Here is a 22,839-nt window from a genome sequence, read left to right on the forward strand (position 1 = left end):
AACACACGGTAGTTTGTGGTCCGGAAGAAATTAGCTCAATTAGTGCATTTCCCATACCTATTTTTCAGAAAAAGGTAAAAAAATAATGGCTCATCAGTGTAGAGCATTCGTTACATCAAGGTTAACCGTCGCAACGCCTTCATTACATAGAGGTCGCAAAGACATGGGTTCCAATGAGGCCGGCAATGGGGAATTAAAAAACTTCGGTAAATGCAGGAATTCGTTACGTAGAGGTTCGTTACATCCAGGTTTAACAGTACAGTTAAACCTGGATGTAACGAACCTTTATGTAATGAATTTCTGGATTTAAAAGGGCCTACTAGTCTTCAAAACTTTTTTCTTGCTTTCCAACCAATTTTGATGAAACTTCATGGGCTTGTTCAGTTTTTTCAGCTGATTTCAAATATACAATTAGTTTTGAAGTGAGGTAATAACTTTCCTAGTTAATTAAATTTTTTCCTTGATTGTTTTTGATAGCAATAGGAAAAAACTATACAACAAAAAATGACCAGCAAGGCATAAATAGATGCCAGAAGTTGTGGCAAATCAAATATGGGAAGCAGTTTTTTGTTTTGCAATCAAATAAACTTTTACGTCAATTCTAATTTCTAGGTTTGAAGTATTCCTGCTAACCAATTAAAAATAGTGCTAATTAAACAATACTGAAACACAAAATGCAAAATCTGCTTCCCTTATGGGATGGTTTACACATTCAGCTTTAAAGAGTGCAAAAGAAATAATCTTCCTATCTGCACTACAGGCTGGGATGTACCTCTCAAGAATTTCCCATCACTGTGATACCACTCGTAGCAAAGTGGGGAATTATGAAAAAAATGTTATTTTTTTGTTGAAATTGGGCCTCAATAACTTTTATAAGAACCTGGTACTGTTCCAAGTATAAAATTTTCGGAGGAAAAACTGTGAGAAAAAATGCTTTTTTGGGAAATTTGTCTTTCCCAAAGACCCATGTGCCCCCTTAACGAAGTTTTTCAGCTCCATTGAAACCCATGTGTTTGTGGCCTCTATGTAACGAAGGCTTTGTGACAGTTAACCTTGATATAACGAATTCACTACACTGATGAGCTATTGTTTCTTGCACTTTTTCTGAAAAATTGGCTGGAGAAATGCATTATTTAGCGAACTTCGCCCGCACTACCAACTACCGTGCATTTCCAGTGCGAGTGCAGTGTCGGTAAGGCCTGCCTATCGGCGTGTGGTAGCACGTCGCCACTGCCATCTATGGTGTCGGTTTGGTGGTGATGAGTTTTGCAGCCAGTTGCAGCCAGAAACGAGATGTTTTGTCTTGTCAAGACAAGCTCGCAATTTTAAATGCTGTCTCTGTCGACAAGAAAGAAGAATGTCACTACCCCAGCTAGCACCCTCTCCACAATTTTGAGTGCAGCAAAGAGCATGAAGTTCTCTAAAGGCGTCCTTTCAGCATAAATTTGGTCCTTGAAACTGGTAAGGCAACGAAAAGTGTTAAAGCTATGTTTGTGAATACGGTGGGGGGAAGGGGGGGGGGGGGGGAAGTGGGCGGGGAGGAGGACGAGGAAGTGCCGTGTAGTGACTAAGTTCGTGGGAAAGCAGCAAGCGCAAATCACGCAGTTTTTCACCTTCGTTATATTTAGGTTTAACTGCAACATTACACAGTGCTCTTTTACAGGAGGATTTCATGCTTCAAAATTGCTCAATACAGCACAACATCATGCGCTTGGGTACAATGAAAGCACTTGAAGGCTTATTGATGGTTGCGTGGCAGTGACACTTGTACGCAACAAATGTGCAAACTTACAGACGTTAGCACAAACAATGCAAGAAATGCTTTATACACGAGCCAAACGACGTCACTGAACTGCTAAATTTGCGCTTTGAGAGCATGATAAAAATAAATGGCCACAGCTTCTGGAAGCGAAGTTTCCTGTTTAAACCCTGTACAGTTTTAACAGCAAAGCAGTTGAGCAAATCGTGTGTGCATGGTGTCCACAGTTAAAAATATCGAGAAAATGCGGCAGCGTGCCAAGAGTTAAGCATGCCCACTTAGGGAGATTGGCCAACACTGGCCACAAAAAAACTCCAGAATTCACCGAGTCTCCAGAGGTAGAGAGAAATACTTGTACCATTTGTATTGAACCAAATCAAGGAGCGAGGAAAATGCGTAACTAGTTAACATCATGGAGCTTGCATAATGAGAGGTGTAGAGATGACATTGAATGCTATGGTCTCCGGGCGACATTTGGGGTCACATACTGGTGAGATCCTTGGTAATTATCAATTGGGCTAGCTCAGTTTAATACTTGCCTCCAATTCCTTTAAATATATACTGTAAAGCAAGCAATTAAACACGTATCTACTTTTTTAAATTAAAAAGTAAGACCAGCAATTAGCACACTGTAGCTAACTTGGCCTATTATGAATGTGATTGTTACTGTGTTTCCTGGTGGCCACCAAGGTCCGCAAGCTCGCAAAGAAGAACAGGGTGTATCTAGCCTCCCCTCCTATCTAGTAAATGTCCAGTGACAGTACAAAGAAAAAAAAGAAAGAAAAAAAAAAGACAGTCAAAAAAAAAAAAAAAAAAAAAGACGAAAAAAAGGTGTGTGGGGGGGGGAGAGAGATAGTGGATTTTTCTTCATCCCAGAGCGAAATGCGCTAGCTAAGCACCCTGTTGAGATTTGATACGAATGAAACACTGCCTGGCCAGCCGTACCCGAGGTGAGCAGGATGATGACCTTGAGGCAGACAAACTCTCGCTGGTCCACCTGCAGGCGGCGCAGCAGGTCGGTGAGGCTGAGCATACGCTCGATGACGGGCCCCATGCCCAGGTGGCGGGCCTGGCCCAGCGTGACCGACTTGCCCATGGACACACGGATCTCGTTGGGCGTCCCGGTGGAGCGGTAGCAGCAGCTGAGCAGCAGCAGCTCGCACCACGAGTTGATGAGCAGCGCAATCTGGTCGTCCACCTGGATGTCCCGGAACAGGGGCAGGCTCTTGCACCACTTGACGATCTTGTACAGCCGGTGGTCGGCTATGTTGCACAGGCTGCTCAGCAGGCTCGGGCCCCCCTCGGCCCCTCCGCCCAGGGTGCCACCCCCCGCCGCCGAGGAGGAGTCCGCCCCCGCATCCAGCGCCGACGCGCCAGTGGCAGACACCTTGTGGCCAAACTGCTCCGACAACCTACCCAGCAAGCAAGGGAAGAGAACGACACAACACGCCTCAACGTCAACACGCACCCACTGGGATGCTGGGCGCTTAGAAAGCATACCGAGACGCAGTGGAATCCCGATAATACGACTTTTGAAGGAACCAGGCAAATGCATCGTATGGCCAGGGTGTCGTATGATCAAGCTAATGCCACCCTTGTAAATGGTCTCCCATGACCATTTACAAGGCTGAGAACGTATTTACATTACTATATTGTGAACCCCTAACTGAAATCCCTAGTTTCTAAAAATACATCCGCCTACTTTGTGCACCCCCCTCACCCACTTACCCACTTGGCGTCTGTGCTAGCCCATCAGCCGTGCGCCGCACGCAACCCCATGCCATCCGATGCTAGCCTGCCAGCCCTGCGCCTCGCATGCGCAAACGAGCGAATTGAGAGGGGGAAAGGCGAGAATGTGAAACTGCCAAGGCCGCAAGAGAAACAAATGATAATACAAGGCGGCAATGGAAGGAAATCCGGGAAAGAAAGGAACAAAGCAACAATCGCCGTGGGGATGCATATCTGTTTTCCCGTTCGTCGGCTCAATAGGAGCTTCAAGTTGGTGGTCCACCGGCCACCTGGACTTTGACTTCTCGCGGCTGGCACATTGGCACTCTGCTGCCGTGTGGGGCCGTCGAAGGTTAAGCTACTGCCCACCAGTACCCGCCAGCTTCCTTGAGTCTGTTCAGAAAGTGGTCAGGCCTGTCGAGGACTGTTTACATGAAGCAGCGTCAAATGGGGGTTAAGAAATGAAAGTCGGGACGGGGCAGCGAAGCGGCGTAAAAGGTGGGAAAAATGCCGGTTTATCCCCGCAAGCGTTCATTGTACGAAGCAGACCGTGTGCACCCGAGCGTTGTATAACCTGGGTATTGTTTCTATGAGGAGTTTGCCAGGACCGCGCTGATATGTCGGAAGAAGTGGGTCATCGTTAAACTGTCGGACGGGTAATCGGGGTTCCACTGTACATATATCCTCCTATATAGCAAGACATAATTCTTGCTTTAAAATTAGGCAATTGACTATACAATAAAATACACAGTGAATATGAGAGGATGCGCCATCCTGTACAGAGATCCATGATATCCATTTTTTCTTTTCAAAATTTTTGCACCACTGACATCCCTCTCCGTGGTCCCAATAATAAAACAAAAGGAAGCATATTATTTCAAGTACCGGGAGCGCAGCAGAAACAATCAAATTAATTTGCATGTACACAAGGGGGCAAGAAAACAAGACCTGAATCCATAATGTCCTTTTTGCTTGACACATCTTCCTTGACAAAAGCAATTGTTGCATGCTTTGCGGCAGTATGTCTAGCCAGAAAGTTCGGTATCACGAGAATGTTTATAAATGAAATTTCTTGGATTCTTTATTATTTCAGAACGCCCATTTAATATATTCAGAATGCTCTACAGGGCTTCTGTTTGCAATGCACAAAGTCATGTGAACTACGTAATTCTTATGTAACCTAAAACCAGTCATGGGCACGTTACCGAAAAAAAGTAACAGTGTTACAGTTACAGTTACCTAACCCAGAAAAGTAACTCGGTTACAGTTACAGTTACGAATTTTCCAAAAGTAACTAGTTACAGTTACAGCAAAAAAAGTAACGTCGTTACTTTTCTGTTACTGAAAAGATTTGGCTTATTTAATAGAAACGTACGAAGGCATGCAGGTATTAAAAATTACACGTAGTAAAGCTTACACGAGGGGAACCTAAAATCCTCTCATGCCCAAACCAACAATCGTTGTGTACGCCTCATTATTTTATTACGAAAGTTTTGCTATCCATCATAAGGAACTTTATTATTTTGTTGCTGCACTCTCGCTGTAAGAAATTTATTTGCAAACATCATTGTAGCATAGAATTAGTTGTATTTCAAAGTTGGAATCAGAGAGGCCGAACTTATACTATACCGAGCTGGATGACAACAGCCGAAACAATCTTTCAATGTCAACTTAATTTATTTTCGCCTACAATGCCGTCGCTTGCCCGCCCTGCGTAGTGAGAGAGAATGGGAAAAAGGGGGCGGAGGTGGCGGATTGACGGAAGGCCCTTAGAGGAAACGGGAAACGGACGTGGGAGTAGATCGGTTGTCGAGGTGTTTAACTTTTTAACTTTAACTTCGTTAACTTTTTATTTTGCACTTGTGGTCGGAGACGGAGACCAATTTGAGCCATTGCCAAAGCGACGTTTGTCTGTGGGCGCTCGGAGTTGTTCTCCCGCCCCAACCCCCAGCCACCCCCATCCCCGCAATGAGACAAGATATTGCCAAAGGGAATAGAAACTGAAATGAACGCTTTACTGTTTTCCCCCTCCCCTCCTCTCCCGTCTTCACAAAGGCGGATTTTGCCGTCTCGACCGGAAAAAACTGCTCTCACAATCCCAGCCTTCCACAGCAATCACGTCGCCGTTCCCAGGAACCCCTCCCTTCGTTTGCTTTGAAGCGTAGGCCGAACGAAGCTCGCCCAAGTATTCCTTGCACCCAACATTCAGAAGCAGATGTAGCTACTGTTTTCGTTTCGGCCACAGCTCTCGAAACTAAGTCGTGAGGCTTTCCAAGAACTCCAGAGGGTCAGGAGCCCTCGTCAGGCATTCAATGCCTTTAGCTCCTGCCCCTTCAACAGGAATATTAACGTCTGCTGAAAAATAAAGACTTCTTCTTCTTCTTCATTTCTTCGTGCAGTGGCAGTGTGGTCAGACGTCTGCCGGCCAAGATGGTGGCTGGTGTGAGGGCACTCGGGGGCCACCATCGTTGGGGTCGTCGAGGTCTTGGTACAGCTCGGTGAAGCCTCTAGACCAGGGGTCCCAAACGCGTGGTCCCAAATACGGCCAGGGATCTCTAAAGCGCACAATGGTCGCAAGCAACTGCGACTTGTGAATCGAACACTCTACAGTGAGCACAGGGCTGGACGAGCGCGAGGCTGCCAGGAGACTCCCCGCGGCGTTTTATGACCCTGCAAACGGGGCTGCACGTCGCTAATGAGAAAACGATGCCATGACTGGAGTTTTCCAGGCTTGCGCGAAAGTGCAAAAGTTTCAGTGCGTTGTGCGGCGTTTGTGGGTGTTTGTTTTCCTGTTCGCCTTTGTGTCAAACACTTTTACTGCACTCCAGATGTGGCGAAAATGGTGCAGCCGTGCGTCGGACTATCGGTTCTGGCACGTCAACTGCGTCAATCTGCAGAATCGCACCGGAGGATTCTTATCCTTCGTCTTCTTGCTACTGTTGTGGCAGCCGACCACGCAACAACATTGTGGGGGACCCTTGGCTGGTTTCACCACCTCAGACATCGCGAAACGACTACGTTTGGTGAACGGCTTTTCAGCGCTCTAAGCTGACACCCGCCGGCGCGCTCCTCCGCGTCTGGCAAGTGCACATGCAGCTCGGGGTGCACGCTGTCGCACTTCCGGACCCGATTCTGTCCTTCCGCACTGCCCGAGGCATCCAGCCCCCCTACTCACGAATGCAAACAAAGCTACCGCCGGCCGCACGAGCCACTTAAGGGGGGACGAGGGTCTTAAAACTTACTTTTTTATTTATGGGTAGAAACTTATGAAAATTTGCACACAAAATTTGCACACAAATGTATTTTTCTCTGTATATTTCAAATATGCAATTATATTTGAGCTGCTACTGTTAGTTTGAAAGTTATCATGCAAAGTCTAAACCGTGATTAGGTAATTTCTTACGCAGCTTTAATGAACTTTTGCATTGCATTTTGTAGCTTTTTATTACATGAATTGACAGCCAGAGAGAAAACTGCATTTGAAGTTTGGCCATGTGTTATGAAATGAACGGTCAGTAGTGTAACTGCAGCATTTCCATATAACAAAGACATGTTCTTCCCATTTCCAAATCTGTCTTTGGAGTCCCAAAATGTCAACTACAACTGGAGATACCAGAGGCCAAGTAACGTACACCATCAGGAATTCAGCAAAATTTATCGACTTCAAATCGGTTGGCGTCTTACTGGCGTTGTGAAATCTGGTGTCGTCTCGCTGGCGTCGTGAAAACTGCAACAGTCCTTCGTAAACTGGCATCATTCATTACATTGCACTTTGTTACTCAGAATATTGGGTACGGCAGAGGAGGGATGAAACTTGCTTCAGCTGCCCTCTTTTTTTTGTTTTTGTTCTTTGGTGAGGCTATTTTAGTCGTGGTTTTTACGCAGAAGTTTGAGAGGATACAGGGGTCAAATGCAGGGCAGAGAGGATACAGGGGTCAAATGACGATGTTTTTGGGGAATTTGGCCTATGGCAGTATGGCAGGAAACGTTCGGGCGATCCTGTGACAAAACACTGAGCTTTGATTTCGCAACACTGAAGTTTTAAGTAGGTGGGTGGGTGGGGGGGTTCACAAGCTGTACCACTCCAATGTGTGACGATCGTCCCCTGGTCATCCACATGCCATCAAACATGACATCAATGTTGTTTGGCAGCTGAGCAAGGTCCCTGTACAAGCCCTTGACGACACACAAACTAGCTATCTGCTTCAGAGGCTGCTGCAGTGTCCTCGCAAACCTGGACCACTTTTTTCAAGTGCGCTTGGAACGTCTTGAGGTGTAGGCTAGCCTCTGTGGGATAAGTTCATCCCAGCACAAAAATCCGACAGAGCAGACACCCCCTTTCCGAGGCTTTGAATACTTTTCAAGGCCGTTATGTTTACCTCGAAAGGAGTGATGTTGCCAGATTCTTCGGTCCTTGGTGACGAAAAACACTCCACACGATGTTCGTAAACCGAGCACGTCACCTGGAGCGTTACGGTGAGTCTGTACCGCCTGTCAGCCGTCTCAAATCCGGCGCCGCCAGCCCACACTCGACGTGCGCAAAAAGGTCTTTCAGCATTGCCATATCCATTAAGACAAAATCTGTGCCGGAATTCTACCTCCGAGTGCGGCAGATCCAGTTCAAGGAGGTCGAATTTCCGCTGCGTTGGTGATTTGGTCTCCATGCCGCGCTTGACCTCGTCTGCGTGTTCCGTACGCGCGGCGATCTCCTCCGCCGTGTAATACCTTGTGTGCTTGGACCAGGTCTGGATTCCCGATGTAGTTGGTCAGGCGATGGGAAAGGCGAAGCAATACGAGGCGGCGAACAATTTTCATCCGGCTGGGTCGAGCGGCCCGAAGTCGCGCTACGCAGGCGGACGACGCTTTCGCTTCCCGTATGCATGACGGGTCGTCCTCTTCAAACGTACGTCTCCTGGCATCAGTCACGAATGTGTGCGATGAAAGAATCCAAAGAAACCGCGAAAATGTCTAGCAAAACTACTCTAAGCGAGCGCTGCGCCAGAAGAGCGGACTCCGTCAGACGCGGGTGGCAGACGCCGTGATGGCGAAAGAAAAAAAAAAGAACTGACGTAGCAGTCGCGCCGACCAATGGGAGGCGCCAGACGACGAACTCAAACCGCACGCGCGCGCTGCAGCCAATCGGCAGCCCAGAAGGCGCCTTCGGAAAACTGGCAAGGGCGGTCGTTCTACTAAAGCGACGCCATTTTGAGATGTCGCAAAATACGCACAAAGAAACAAGCTTCAAAACAAGACCAAGATGGCGGCGGTCGGTCGGCTGCTTCGCCCGCGGCGCGCGCGGGAATTTGAAACAACTTTTGCCCGATTCGGGGCATTTCGTGGCCCCCGAGGTGTTTCAAAACATGATTTTCGAGTATTTCCCGATCGAATTTAGCGTTGATATTTTGAAGGCAGGTGCTTGAAGGTACAATTATTCCAAAAATTAGATTTTCTCAAAATCGGCATTTTGGCCATTTCTGACCATTCTTAGTAAGACCCGCGTCCCCCCTTCCAGCACGTACGTACAAAGGGCGGCGGGAACTCCCCCAACTCCCTCGAAACAAAAAGGACGCCGCTTCGCGATAGAATTAGTGCTGCCCTCGCCCGGAAAACTTTACACACACACACGCACACACATATATATGCGTGGAATGTTTGGGAGCATTGCAATCAATACGTGCAAGCCGGCACATCACGTGGTGTTTTGTTTTTGTATTACGCGGGCATCTTCAATAACTGAAAAACACTAACACCTAATGAATAGAAAGGGACAAACTGTTTATTCCGAAGTTTTGAAAACCGCTCTGCAACTTTCAAATTGGAATTTTTTGTAATTGGAAAGCTTCCTTGGTTCCAAAGTTGGATAATTAGAATTGACTAATTATCTAATTAGGCAAAACACAAAAAATAGCATGAGAAAGTACATACAAAAGTGAGCAGCATGCATTTGGTTGCGTTGCCCTAGAGTGCATTGACATATTTTTAATCTCTGGCTTAAGTTAGGTGAAACACCCTGTATATTATATATGCACACACACATACATATAAATTAATAAAATTAGAAATGAGGTGTTTGTTGAATATGTACACCAGGGTTCGTACAGGCTTGAAAAGCAAAAATTCAAGGGTTTTCAAGGACTTTCAAGGACCAGAAAACACATTTTCAAGGTCCCCATCTAACGTTTTATATGGGACTATTTATAACTTTTCCAACACAATGCAAAAGTTTTTTATTGCACAATACCTAAGCACATTAGTGCACATTTAGATAGTTGCTAACGGGTTCGTAAATGCTTCCCCAGCTTTATTTTTTATTTCATGGCTGATATTTAGAGGTTTTTCTTTTTCCATTGTGTTTGCTGAGGCTGTTTGATTTTAAAACTTAGTTAATGCTGCCTGCATCTCTTCCTTTGTCAGCAAGAGTATCAGCTAAAATTAAATCCGCAAGTGTTGCTGCAAGGCAGGATGAATTACAATGTACACGTCCACCATTTGCACGAAAAAGCAAACGCAGATGGAGCGTATGAGGCACAGGAAACATGCAAGGAGCATGCGTCCACAGACTATATGGAAGATGCAAGATAGAGAACAGAAGCTGGCTTTCACTGGATTGCATCGTGACATGGATTGGATTGACAAGTGTCTGTTCCCACCAAACTTGTAATTTCACGCAATACACTGAAACTTGATTGTTACGATGTTTCTTTATATTTGTTAGCACCTAAAATCCACGACAAACACTTTGAATTCTTGTGAAAAGACAGGGCCATTGATTCTCTCCGGAAAAATCAAGGGTTTTCAAGGACCATTTAAAAATTCCAGGACTTTCCAGGCCTTGAAATTGACACTTCTAAATTCAAGGGTTCTCAAGGTTTTCAAGGACCTGTGCGAACCCTGGTACACAAAGGAAAGCCAGCAGTGTTTACCGCCAGTTGTCCCAACAGCTCAAAAATGGCTACTTTCATTCAAAAAAGTCAAGCTACTTATACATAAATATACAGTCTACGCCCGTTACAACGGATCGTCTTAATCCGGAAAAAACGTCCGCTGCAGCCGAAGTATGCAGTATCCGACGGGGGTGGGGGAGTGGGGTGCTATGAGCCCTAAAGTGGGTACTTTGACCGATATTGCATATACAGTTGAACCCCTGATAATGAAATCCCGCTGGTACAAAATTCCCGCGGCAACAAAATATTTTCACATCCCCGGCGAACGTCCATAGACGCCCACGTATTTTATATCTCGCGGCAACGAAACGTTTCTGGAAACTGATCCCGCGTTATCGAAATTCGGTGCAACTTTGGTCGGCATTTTACCTACCCACTGGAGGTTAACTGTGTCCAGAAAGGGCACAAATGCATTTTTTTTTACTTAAAGTGCGTTAACTTCTGCCACAGCACGCCTGAATAGCCGCCGCCCTATTTGTTTACAGCCTCGCAGTGGTACCACCAAGGGGCGACACATGGTGACTCAAGTCGCGGCTTTGGCTTGGGCTACGCTAGCCCACTACCGTTGAACAGCGCGCGAGCGTTTGTTGTTTGTGTGCGGCGATCGGCATGTTTGCTCTCAGTAAGATGTCTTCGCCAGCCCAAAAGTGGAGGTTTTTATCGCTACGAGATAAGGCAGCCATCATCGCCCAAGTCAGTGGCCCAAGTGGAGGAAGGGAGTATAAAGGTAGGATGGGAGTTTGGAAACGCCTGCAGCTCGCTCAACCATTTTGAAAAGGATCCCACCAGTTCTCAATGGTGCACGTGCGCAAAACAAAACAGTGATGGCTGTGGCCCTTCTGGACGTCAACAAAGCGGTGCTCACTTAGTTTTCTAAACAGTATTGGTGCAACGAGGTGCCACTGTTTCTGGCAAAGTTCATAAACAGAAGAAGCTGGGCTTTGTTTGCATGATCGGACATACTCGGTGCCGAGGGCCAGGGCGAAAAATGTGCAGAGAAGGTGAACCCACGGAATGTTTTGGATGCGTATGACACGATCTCGTTGTTCATAGGCGCGCATGGCGACTAGCAATGAACCACTTGTACAGTGAGAGCTGCACTGTGACGTTGGCTGCAAGGTAAGACTCACGGAGTAATATAACCTACTCTAGGAAATAAATTTTTGGTTTGTCGCCAATTTTCTGGGAGTTTATGTTTCATTCTCGCGGCAACGAAATTCCCGCAAAAGCGAATATTCTGGCTTTCCCCGGCGGTTTCGTTAATGCGGGGGTTTCGTTATTGCAAGGTTCGACTGTACATACTACGTACACTTTGTTCTTTCTACACGCCTGCAGCACCTCTGCACAGTGTTCGCGCAAAGGCAAAGAATTGCGTAAACACCGTTTCCAAAGCTTAGCGCCGGCACTTGGAAAAGGCCTAGCGCATGCGGTCAAGCGTGTAAAGACGCATGATAAGCTGAGCAAATAAAGCAAGAGTATGACTAGGCACAATTATTAACCGACTATAAAACATCAGCCGTGGCCATGAGAATTAGCTAGGCTTTTTTAAATCTCTTCACGACGAGGCAGGTTTTCCCGAAACCGTTCGTCAAACAAATCAAAACGCTGCCTGACGTTCCCCCAAGGCAGCTTCCACATTTTTAACGATTTTAGTCTGGTTATTAAAACAGCTGTTATGAAATATACTGATGACGGACAGCTGTGAAATGGAAAGTTAGACCAGTTGGACTCGCGCACAGTTACCGGCAGATTGCACACAATGGATGGGAACCTAGTAGCCATGCGAACCTAACAGTGGGCTGGGGCATTTCTTCACTTTTTTACTGAACGGAACAAGAACGATGCATGTGTGGGAATAATAAAGACCAAACTCCACTGAACCCGAGTTTTTTATTACATGAAAAAAAAACTGACGAGGGCAGACTCGCCTCCGGGTGCACCACTTAGTGCATTCGATAGCGCTGTTTTCAATCTCACCGGAGTCACGTTTATCGGCAGCGGCCTTGTTCTTGACGGTAGAGCGGACCGTCTGCTTAGACAGGCCTGTAGTTCTGGCGATGTCGGCCTGTTTTTCCCCATGTTCGACAGCGTTAATTACGCTTAAGGGGACGTGCTCCTCCAAACAACTTTTTTTTTAATAATGAAGTTAGGAGGCTGAAATTTTCACAGCTTATAGAGATTGAGCTCCTCTGGTCATATATGTAATCAGATTTTGAATAGCTGCTCCGGATAAAATGTTACGCAGCATGACTTTCAGAAAAATGGCTTTTTTGTGCACACTTTTTTTTATAGTAAAAATTTTTTCTGAAACTTTTAAAATAGCCTAGGTGGTTCCTTATGAACTGCAGAGTGCACAAATCTACCTAAAAAAGCCTCATCATCATTTTCCTCACCACGAAAAAAAAATGACTGGTAGTGTGCCTTTTTTTGTTCTGTATATTTTTGTTTTATGACCGCCAGAAATATCTAAGGACACAAATTGCATAATGAACAAGATTTGTGCACTCTACGTGTTATAATGAACATTTGTGCAAAATTTCATCCTGATACGACAACTTTAACTGGGAAAATAAGTGTGCACAAACTCAGAAAACGGACAAAAACAACAAGCTGAGAAAAACGCAATTGAAAGTTTATTTCTTTGGCAGATTCAGAAATTCTCGCTCGAACAACATGAAATTTGGTGGGGATACAGTCTGAAATGTCCACATTGAGGTACTAAAACTAGAATGCTCCTGCTGCATAAGTTGCACCCTCACGGTTTTTGCTGGGGTAGTCCTTGGTGTGGGACCGTTTCACCAGGCTGCGGCAATGGGGCTAGCCTTAGCAGTCAGCTTTGCACACATCTGCCTGACCCTCCGCTGGTCACTTGCATTGCTTAGTCTGACCAGTTCTTCTGAAGGGAAGATTCCCAGTTCTTGGAGAACTTGCTCAAAGCTAGTGTGGCCTCTGTTGAACCACAACCCTGTGAGGGCAGTGGCAGTCTCCACTACAGTGAACTGCAGGTTGTACGATAGCGTCCTGTGCCAGATGCGCAGTGCTGCTTCCGTCTCCATGGCATTGGATGAGCAGTCAACATTTTTTTCACACACAAGAGGCATGAAAGGCTTGCCACACTTCCTCCTCTTGCTCATCAAGCTTTTGGTGGCGGCTACAAGTACAAGTAGTTTGACAGCACCTCAAAATCCAGGCAGAGACCAGTGTCAAGAGAAATGGCAGTGCTGTTGTGTCTCGTGTCTTTGCTTCTGCCAAGTACCATCAAAAATCACACTGAGGTCAGTCTGACCAGCTTGCAACGCAGTTACTTGCCTTGCTTCAGCAAGGTTGTCAGAGACGCCTTTTGTGGCCGCAACATGAACTTTCTTGGCAGTGTTGTAGAACGTCTTTTGATGCTGCGGTTTTGGTAGACCAAGAATGGCACAAAACCTGCATAGCTGATCGTGTCCGATGCCAACCGCGCGTGCAGCGAGTACCGCTTTCACATTGACGGCGAAACTATCACGGGGAGGCCGCAAACCGGAACTGCAGAGTTCCGGTTTGCGGCCTCCGCGACCGACGGCGGCAGCGCGCTGCGACGAGTAAACAGAAGAAATCACTCCTGAAGCCACTCCCGCAGGGAACTTCTCGTTTTTGCACTTCAGTTCCAGTACCGATGCGAGGCCCTTCCGCTTGTTCGCAACCTCGACTACGACGAGTTCGCACTTCCCGCACGTCGCGCACACGGCGGCACTCAAGGTCAGTCAGAGCGCCGACTCCACAGATAACTGCACCGCTCCCGTGGCTGGCTGTCTCCTCACCTTGGAAGGCTGCTGACTTCTTCTCCGATGCGCTTATAAAGTCGATATCTTCGCTGATAAAATCAGCCCCGCCTGGTAGAGCCGCGCTTGCAACGCTTGAAGGCCCGGCGCCGTTAGGCCTCACGGTGCCGGTCGTGCCGGCATTGGCCGTGGTCGTCACAATGCTGCGCCGCTTGCGCTTTCCTTTGTACCGGCATGAAGTACGCTGCTTCCGGCGACAAAAGTCACGCTTCTCCTCACCGTTCACGATTAAAAACACACGATAAGGAATTAGAAAAGATAGCGCGAAGTAGCGAACGGAAGGATGCGGGCGATGGCGGCTCACAAGCGGCAAGAGCCAATGGCGGTCCCGCTTTCGCGTCACGTGATTTAAATGCCCAGTGGGAGCTCGCAAAACAAGCGGGAAGAAACATTTTTTTAATTTTTTTTACGCGGAGATACGAAGCTGGCGAGCGGCTCAATCGAGAGAAGAAGGCTTGATCTACCTCTCTCAAGTGACCAAAATGGCGGCGAGCCACACTGCCGTGCAGAATAAATTCTCAAACCTGGCCGAAATTTGGCTTGATTGCGCGATTTCTTGGGTCACCGCGAGTCATTCAGACACATTTTTCACTAAGTTCTCGTTCGTATTTCGTTTTCATTTTTTTACCCATGAAAGAAGGATAGTCAAAGATGCTAATGCAAGGGAAAACAAAAAATCGGTGTATTTCGAAAAAATCGTGTTTTTTCGACCCGCGTGTCCCCTTAAAGAGACCCTGCAACACTCTTTGAGCAGTGCAAGTAAACCTGCGCGACATTTAGATTACACCCCCAGGAATACCTGAGCCAAATATTACACGTGTACGTGAAGCGGTAACCGCGCAAATCGCTGTGAAAGACGCGGAAAAACCAACCGCGCTCCTTTCTATTTTCCTCATTATGCGGCTGTGGCATGGCCTAAGGGACGTCACTCGGGCCGTGTTGTTGACGTCACAGTTAAAATGATCAAAATGGCAAAAAAGATCTTTTCCCTTCGTGTTTCCGGTGCAATCCGGTGCCGTCGGTGGCGCTGTGCACTGAACTCATCTAGGCCGCAACCTCTGACAACCTGCTTGGTGTTTGTGGTTCGAAAAATGGCGCAGATCGAGTCTGCGCAAGCGCTTGCGAGCGTATGAGTTGCCCTGTTTCGAGCAAACGGAGTTCCGTCGACGGCGCGTACTGTGGCTGTGAACGTTCCCGCGGTTGTGCCGTGAGTACACTGTACACCGTGAGTGCGCTTGCAATGAGCAGTGAAAAGGATAGGCGCAAACGGTGTTCCGTCGTTGGCTGTGGAGACAGCGATAGAGACCGGAACAAGCATTTGGTGCCCCAAGAACCAGAGCCGCGGCAAATTTGGTTGCGGCTCATCGGACTAACGCCGTCGGATGCTCGGCGATACATTTACGTTTGTGGGCGCCACTTCGCCAACGAAGCACCACCGCATGTCGTCATTGGCCTGGTGGGGTGGCTCCGGGCGACCGCCGCCGGCTCTTTTCCTGACTTTGTGGCGAGGAGTGTCCGCATACGGGTCGAAACCCATGTCTGCGCTCGCCGCATCGAGCCACGCTCGCAGAGCTGAGTCCATTGCACGACGAAACGCACGGTAGCAAAAGCAGGTATCCGAAAACACAACAGTCGGATAACCCACATGAAGGCAACTATGCCTGAATTGCCGCACTGCTCCTTCCGCACCGGAAACGAGCGACTCCGCGTTGCCGAGATAAAGAGAAAACCTGCCGGCCCATGACATATCAAAGGCTCCCAAAGAGAACGTCACGAGGCTCCCCCCTCTCCGGGAGAGAGCGCGCAGCCTTGGCCGCGTAGAACACGCTGAGTTGAGAGGGAACGATTATGCGCGATTTTTCATCGCGCGTATCTACGGTGATACTGAACGGATTTTAATAATTCTTGCGGGAGGAGATTCCTGAGACAATAGACTTTATCCAAACATGCATTCCAAATAGTCGGTTGGAAGTGTTGCAGGATCCCTTTAAGGGGGGACGCGGGTCTTAGAATGGTCAAAAATGGCCAAAATATCGATTTTGAGAAAATCCAATTTTTGGAATTATTGTACCTTCAAGCACCTGCCTTCAAAATATCAACGCGAAATTCCATCGGGAAATACTCTAAAATCATGTTTTGAAACGCCTCGAGGGCCACGAAATGCCCCGAATTGGGCAAAAGTTGCTTCAAATTCCCGCGCGCCCCGCGGGCGAAGCAGCCGACCGATCGCCGCCATCTTGGTCTTGTTTTGAAGCTTGTTTCTTTGTGCGCATTTTGCGATATCTCAAAATGGCGTCGCTTGAGTAGAACGACCGCCCTTGCCAGTTTTCCGAAGGCACCTTCTCGGCCGCCGATTGGCTAGAGCGGGCGCGCGCGGTTTGAGTTCGCCATACGACCCCTCCCATTGGTCGGCGTGACTGCAGTCATGGCGGTCGCCATCATGGCGTCTGCTACGCACGTCTGACGGAGTCCGCTCTTCTGGCGCAGCGCTCGCTTAGAGCAGTTTTTTTTTACAGTTCCTTTTAATTCTTCCATCGCGTACTTTCGTGAATGATGCCAGGAGACGTACGTTTGAATCATGCGCACGGGAAGCGAAAGCGTCGTCCGCCTATCCCAAGGTCGCGTGGTGCGACTCCGGGCCGCTCGACTCCGCCGGATGAGAATCGTTCGCCGCCTCGTATTGCCTCGCCTGCCCCATCGCCTGACCAACCACCTCCGGAATCCATACCTGGTCCAAGCACGTCCTGCCGGCTTGACACGAGGTATTACACGGCAGAGGAGATCGCCGCGCGTACGGAACACGCGGACGAGGTCAAGCGCGGAATGGAGACCAAGTCAGCAACGCAGCGGAAATTCGACCTCCTTGAAGTGGATTTGGCGCACTCAGAGGAAGAATCCGGCACAGATTTTGTCTTAGTGGATTTTGCAATGCTGAAGGACCTTTTTGCGCACGTCAGGTGCGGCAAGTGCGGGCTGGCGGCGCTGGATTTGAGGAAGCCTGACCGGCAGTACGGCCTCGCCGTGAAGCTCGAGGTGACGTGCTCGGTTTATGAACACCGTGTGGAACGTTTTTCCTCGCCAAGGACCGAAGGATCTGGCAATATCACTCTTTTTGAAGTGAATATGAGGGCTTTGAAAAGTATTCAAAGCATCGGGAAGGGGGTGACTGCTCTGTCAGATTTTTGTGCTGGTATGAACTTGTCCCACAGAGGCCTGCACCACAAGACATTCCAAGCGCACTTGAGGGAAGTGGTTCAGGTTTGCGAGGACACTGCAGCAGCCTCTGAAGCTGATAGTGTGCGTGCCATCAAGGACTTGTACTCGGACCTTGGTCAGCCGCCAAACAACATAGATGTGATGTTTGATGGCACGTGGATGACAAGGGGACGGTTGTCACACATTGGAGTGGGCTGCATCATTGAAGTGTACACCGGCTTGGTGATTGATCATGTAGTCCTCTCTAACTTTCGCTTAGGTTGCGCCATCGGACCCAAAGCTTCAGATGAGGGCTACGAAGATTGGCTGGCAGACCATGAGTGTCAGCGAAACATTGACTGTGGTGCAGGACGCATGGAGGTAGAGGCAGCCCTGATAACGTTCAAGCGCTCGCTCTTCAAGAATGGGCTGCGGTACACAACCGTGATGTCCGATGGAGATAGCCGCACCATGCACGGCTTGAAGGAAAAAGGCGTCTATGGGTTTATCCCCATAGGTCAAGAAAGTTTGCCTTTCGGCTACATTTATTTTCCCCAAAAGACTCTTTTGAGGGCCAACAACATGATGCATTTGCGGAAAACGCACTGCGCAGTGTCCCACCCCTGTATCCTCTCAAACTTCCAGCATAAAAACAGCGAATGAAATAGCCTCACCAAAGAACAAAAAAAGGGGGCACCTAAAGCAAGTTTCACCCCCATACTTTTGCCGTACACAATATTCTGGGTACCACAGTGCACTGTAATAGATGATGGCACTTCACGAAGGACTGTTGCAGTTTTCACGACGCCAGCAAGACACCACCAGATTTCACAACGCTAACAAAATGCCAACCGATTCGAAGTCGATAAATTTTGCTAAATTCCTGATGGGGTCCGTTACTTGGCCTTTTGTATCTCCAGTTCTAGTTGACATTTTTGGAATCCAAAGACAGATTTGAAAATGGGAAGAACATGTCTTTGTTACTGGGAAAATTTGAAGCTACACTACTGACGGTTCATCTCATAACACATGGCCAAACTTCAAATGCAGTTTTCTCAGTTTCATATTTTTGGACACTTCCCTCAGCCTTACGCAGCTTTTTGGAAACTTCTTTTTGCTTCACAAGGTCAATCTTGGTACCATTTTTTTCAGTACAGCCTGAGGCAGCCGATGACATTCTTAGTTTTTCTGTTTAGGCTACGCATAAATAATGACTTGCAGTTATTTTGATGAGCCAAAATATCCAATACTGCCATTTTTTGTACTTGACATATTTTTTTAGGATGCCGTGACTTTAGAGAAAAACGAAGAATGTCATCGGGTATGGGAACTCTCTGGCTATCCATTCATGTAATTAAAAGCGACAAAATGCAATGCGAAAGTTCATTAAAGCTGCGTAAGAAATTACCTAATTGCGGTTTAGACTTTGTATTATAACTTTTGAACTAACAGCACCAGCTCAAATATAATTGCATATTTGAAATCTACAGAGAAAAGCACATCCGTGTGCAAATTTTCGTAAGTTTCTACCCATAAATAAAAAAGTTAGTTTTAAGACCCTCGTCCCCCCTTAATTTATCCGACAGTGAAATCAGCTACCCTGCCGCTCATGCCGCTGGTCGCACAACAACAAAAAAAAAAAAGCCACTGGCACTGGCTTGACTTCGATGCGCCAACAACCCAGCTGCCAGCAATGTAGCCAGACAAACAGTTTTCTTGCCAAACTAAACAAAGAAAAAGCATATCGGGTGCCGGCCCCATGGAAGTCCGCCTAAATATTCAGTTGAAACAACTTTCGCCTAAAATTTAGTCTGTTGTAGCCGACAGTCTGCTCTAGCTGGGTCCGTTATGAGCGGAGTGGACTCCATTTAAAATGCATAGGGACCAGACAAACCAACAGAAATGGTCTGTTGTAACCGAAAGCCCGTTGTTGCGGGATCCGATGTAACGAGCGTAGACTGTATTAACCCACGCACGCTTTCTTAACTACCACCTAAGTCATCCCTCACTGCCCTCAAAAATTTGTAGCAGGCCTTCACTGCGTACCGGCTGATCTCCCTGTCTGTGTAGTGCCAGAGATGCTCGACCGAGACGATCTCCTGCACCAGGGATGGCACCACAGGTGGCTGCTGCTGGCCGCCGAAGGGTTGCGGGGAGCCCTCCAGAGGAGACCCGGATGAGAGGCTGCGGGACTCTGCACACAAGGGAATTGCAGCACTCACCACCTGGCAAGCAACAGCTCATTCCTTTTGCACATGCTGCAGCAAAATGGTCAGGACTCATCAGAAGTTTTTTTGAAGTGGTTTCGCCTGCATCTCCCCCCCCTCCCCCTTCTGTAAACGAATAGGTTAATGTACAATTGGCAAACACACGAGAGAGAAAACAACTGCTCATTACCCCTGTGCTTGAAAAGTTAGTCCAAAGTGCCACTTAGCCAATTTTTCGCTGCATACTGAAGATTGCCGTGTGTGGTCTTATACTATTAACTGAATATAAAAAAGTTAGAGCCATTTAAGCCTTAAAAAAAGAAAAAAAAAAGTGGTTAGGGAGGTCCTGGAAATCAAACCCGGGACCTTTACACCATGAAACTGGCAACCTAACCACTGGTTCACCCCAAAGAACCGACCGGTACAGAGTTAGCAGCGGCAGGGAACAATAACATGTGCAGCCAATTTAAAAAACACTTTTTTTATGGTTGGAATCGAACCTGGGTCCCTTGCGTTATGAAACCAGCGTCTATCCGATTAAGCTATCCATGCATTCCGGGCGCACAGCATTTCCTTTGGGTACGTAGCGTTGACGTTGGCTTTGGAATTGGCCACGGGTTCTAGCGGGTGCTAATGTGGTCCACTTTGGGAGAGATAAGAAAGCCTGTGGACAAAACGGTCCGGGCCTGCCGGTCATGGAGAACTTTCAGCCGCAAGTTCGGAATCCATGTGAGGTACAACAGGCGGGTTTCCGACGAAGGGAGAGGGGCCGCCAGCTCTGCTGTTTCTCCAGCTTTGCACCACTAGTGCAAACTGCGCCAATTTTTTTATATTCAAGCCTTATTCCATTATCTTTAATTCCACCTCAAACAAGACCCTTTAGCTTTGTTGACGATATGAGTTTACTTGAATTGGCAGCCCCAATTTTAGAAGTTGCAGCTTCGACCGTAAAAAAGAACTCCATTTAAATTTTTTTCTCTCGAAAGCTGTAACTTTAATTCAAAATGCAATATAGCTTTCCTTTGAGCCATGCTATTACAGACCACGGACATTCTAGTTCATTTCTACATGCCACTCTTTTGTCAGAACACTCTCTAAATACAAATTGAACGGCCAATTAATTCACAAAAGTCAAAGTTTCACCTCACAAAGCTATTAAAAGAAGTGTTTCCCCTAACAGACTACTCTACAGGATCAGGCATGGCTGTTTGCAGGCAAAAGTTACTTGCGTTCACACGTGCGAAGAATTTCTCAGCCCCCGTGCCTTGTCTGCGCACGTGGTTAGACCTAGCCCAGTTTTTCAGGTGGCCACACTGGCCAGTGGTGTGGTTACATGCATGCATGCTAGCTCCTTTGCGTGCTAGCTTATATGCATGCATGCTAGCATGGCTTGGGATCGTAACAATCGCTAGCCGAGGCGTACGCAGTGGATGAACACCCTCCGCATCACCGGAGACGCTGAAATGCGATGCGCTTTCCCCCCACCTTTGGAGCTTGCCCGGTTTTTGTGCCTGTATCGTAAGAGGCGTGTTCGCACCAGGCCGAGGGTCGGCTGATTCGGGGACTGTGTACGCAAGCAGTATGCGCTGATGGCAACACCATGCCAACGAGAACTCACCAGCGCGTCAGTGTCAGTCTGCACACATTTTGCGAACTCGCTGGTGGAGCAATGAACATCACAGCGCAAAAATTACGGCCCATTTTTTTTCGCCGCCGCAGTATTTTCGATTCGGGTGCATTTCCTCTGGCGTTTGTGACAGTGATTCTGTCACAACATATTTTTGTCTTGGGCCGCAATGCTTGGAGACCTTTGTTTCAACGAATTACATGCTGCAAGCGTACGAAAAAACGACTAAACACGGCGTAGACGGCGGTGCCGAGATCGCCGCGAGGAAACGTCCTGATTTAGTTAGTTGTTGTTCTCTGGTCTTATTTGTGAAAAAAAAAAAAAAAAAAAAAGTCTGCAGCACAACACGTTTCTGCTTTTCTTTAGTCAGGGGTGGAAGCAGGGTCTAGCCTTTTGGAGCAGGCACGGGAGCAGCAAAAATCCCATTTCGGAGCAGGTTTGGAGCAATTGAGGGGCTATTTCGGAGCACACTGATGGCCTTAAATAATGCGGCTATCAAACAGGAGCTGGCACCATGATATTACCCTTTACTCGGGACTGAAACCTGCTTTTTGCCAATTCTTTAAATCTAGCGACTCTTTGGCTTTTATTTGTACAATAATCAACACTTTTTTTTTATTTTTTGGTAAAGTAGTTTCGAGCTAAAACAGTTGCGTGAGTGCGCCGCCCCGCTGCCGTACTCGTTCGCGCGCCGGCAAAGTCCGACATGAACGCTGCCGCCGTCGCCTCGACCGTGAAATCAGGCGTCGTGAACGTGCCTTACCCGCGCAGCTCTCGCCGAGTGTGCATCGTATCGATTCGATAGGCCTCAAAACGAAGACGGGCGCCGTACAATATGATGCCGTTTTCGCAGCAAGCTGCCGCCGCCGCGCCGACCGAGACGGCAGGCATCATAGGCAGGCAAAGGCAGGCAGCGAACGAAGATGGCGATTTCACGACGCCTCATTTCGTGGTAGATGCGAAGGCGAAAGCAGGCACGGCATCCCATCAAGACGCCCGCTTTCGCGATCGAGTCGGGCCTCGTCCGCGCGCGGCGAACGAGTACGGCGGCTGTGTGGCGCGGTGCACGCAACTGTTTTAGCTCCCCACCACTTCTTTCATTAAAGCAGCGCAAAAAAATTTGGCTTCAAATAAATTTCTGATGCAAATGGCCGTTATTACAGCGGAGCTGTTGTTACTGGCCATAAGTCACTGGCCGAGGAAACTTCTGATGCAAAAGGGCCGTTATTAACAGCGAAGCTGAACATTGTTACTGGCCGAGGAAGTGACCGCGATCCGAGAGGCACGGCGTGCTATTGAAAATAACTGTGTCCGTCAATGCTCGCCGGCAACAGCTTCACGATTCACGTCTTGCGCGCGAGTGCAAGCTTTCCTACATTTGTGCTTAAAAAAGTTCGTGCAGGTCCCGAAAAAGTAGGCTTCAATCACCACAGTAACTGCGTACTCGCGCAATAATAATAATAAAAAAAAAACTACAGATGCGAAGGATGTGCGAAGGGGGTCGTTCGTCTTACTTCGAGCAGCTGCAAATTCCAGAGGCCATGTCTCAAGTTATAACACT

General features: G+C 47.7%; 1 protein-coding gene across 1 annotated transcript in view; it reads right to left on the bottom strand.

Annotated features, from left to right (window-relative positions):
- The window catches only part of Hr39 (Nuclear hormone receptor FTZ-F1 beta), an 82,466-nt gene that overhangs the window by 8,491 nt on the left and 51,136 nt on the right, over positions 1–22,839 (bottom strand). The window contains exon 10 of the mRNA XM_077686164.1: positions 2,705–3,171. Within this exon, the coding sequence (XP_077542290.1) occupies positions 2,705–3,171 (467 nt within the window). The remainder of the gene's footprint in view (positions 1–2,704; positions 3,172–22,839) is intronic.

The sequence above is a fragment of the Haemaphysalis longicornis genome, unplaced genomic scaffold (assembly GCF_048455015.1).
Source record: "Haemaphysalis longicornis isolate Haplotype H1 unplaced genomic scaffold, Haemaphysalis longicornis Haplotype H1 scaffold_1, whole genome shotgun sequence".
In the NCBI taxonomy this organism is placed as follows: Eukaryota; Metazoa; Arthropoda; class Arachnida; order Ixodida; family Ixodidae; genus Haemaphysalis; species Haemaphysalis longicornis.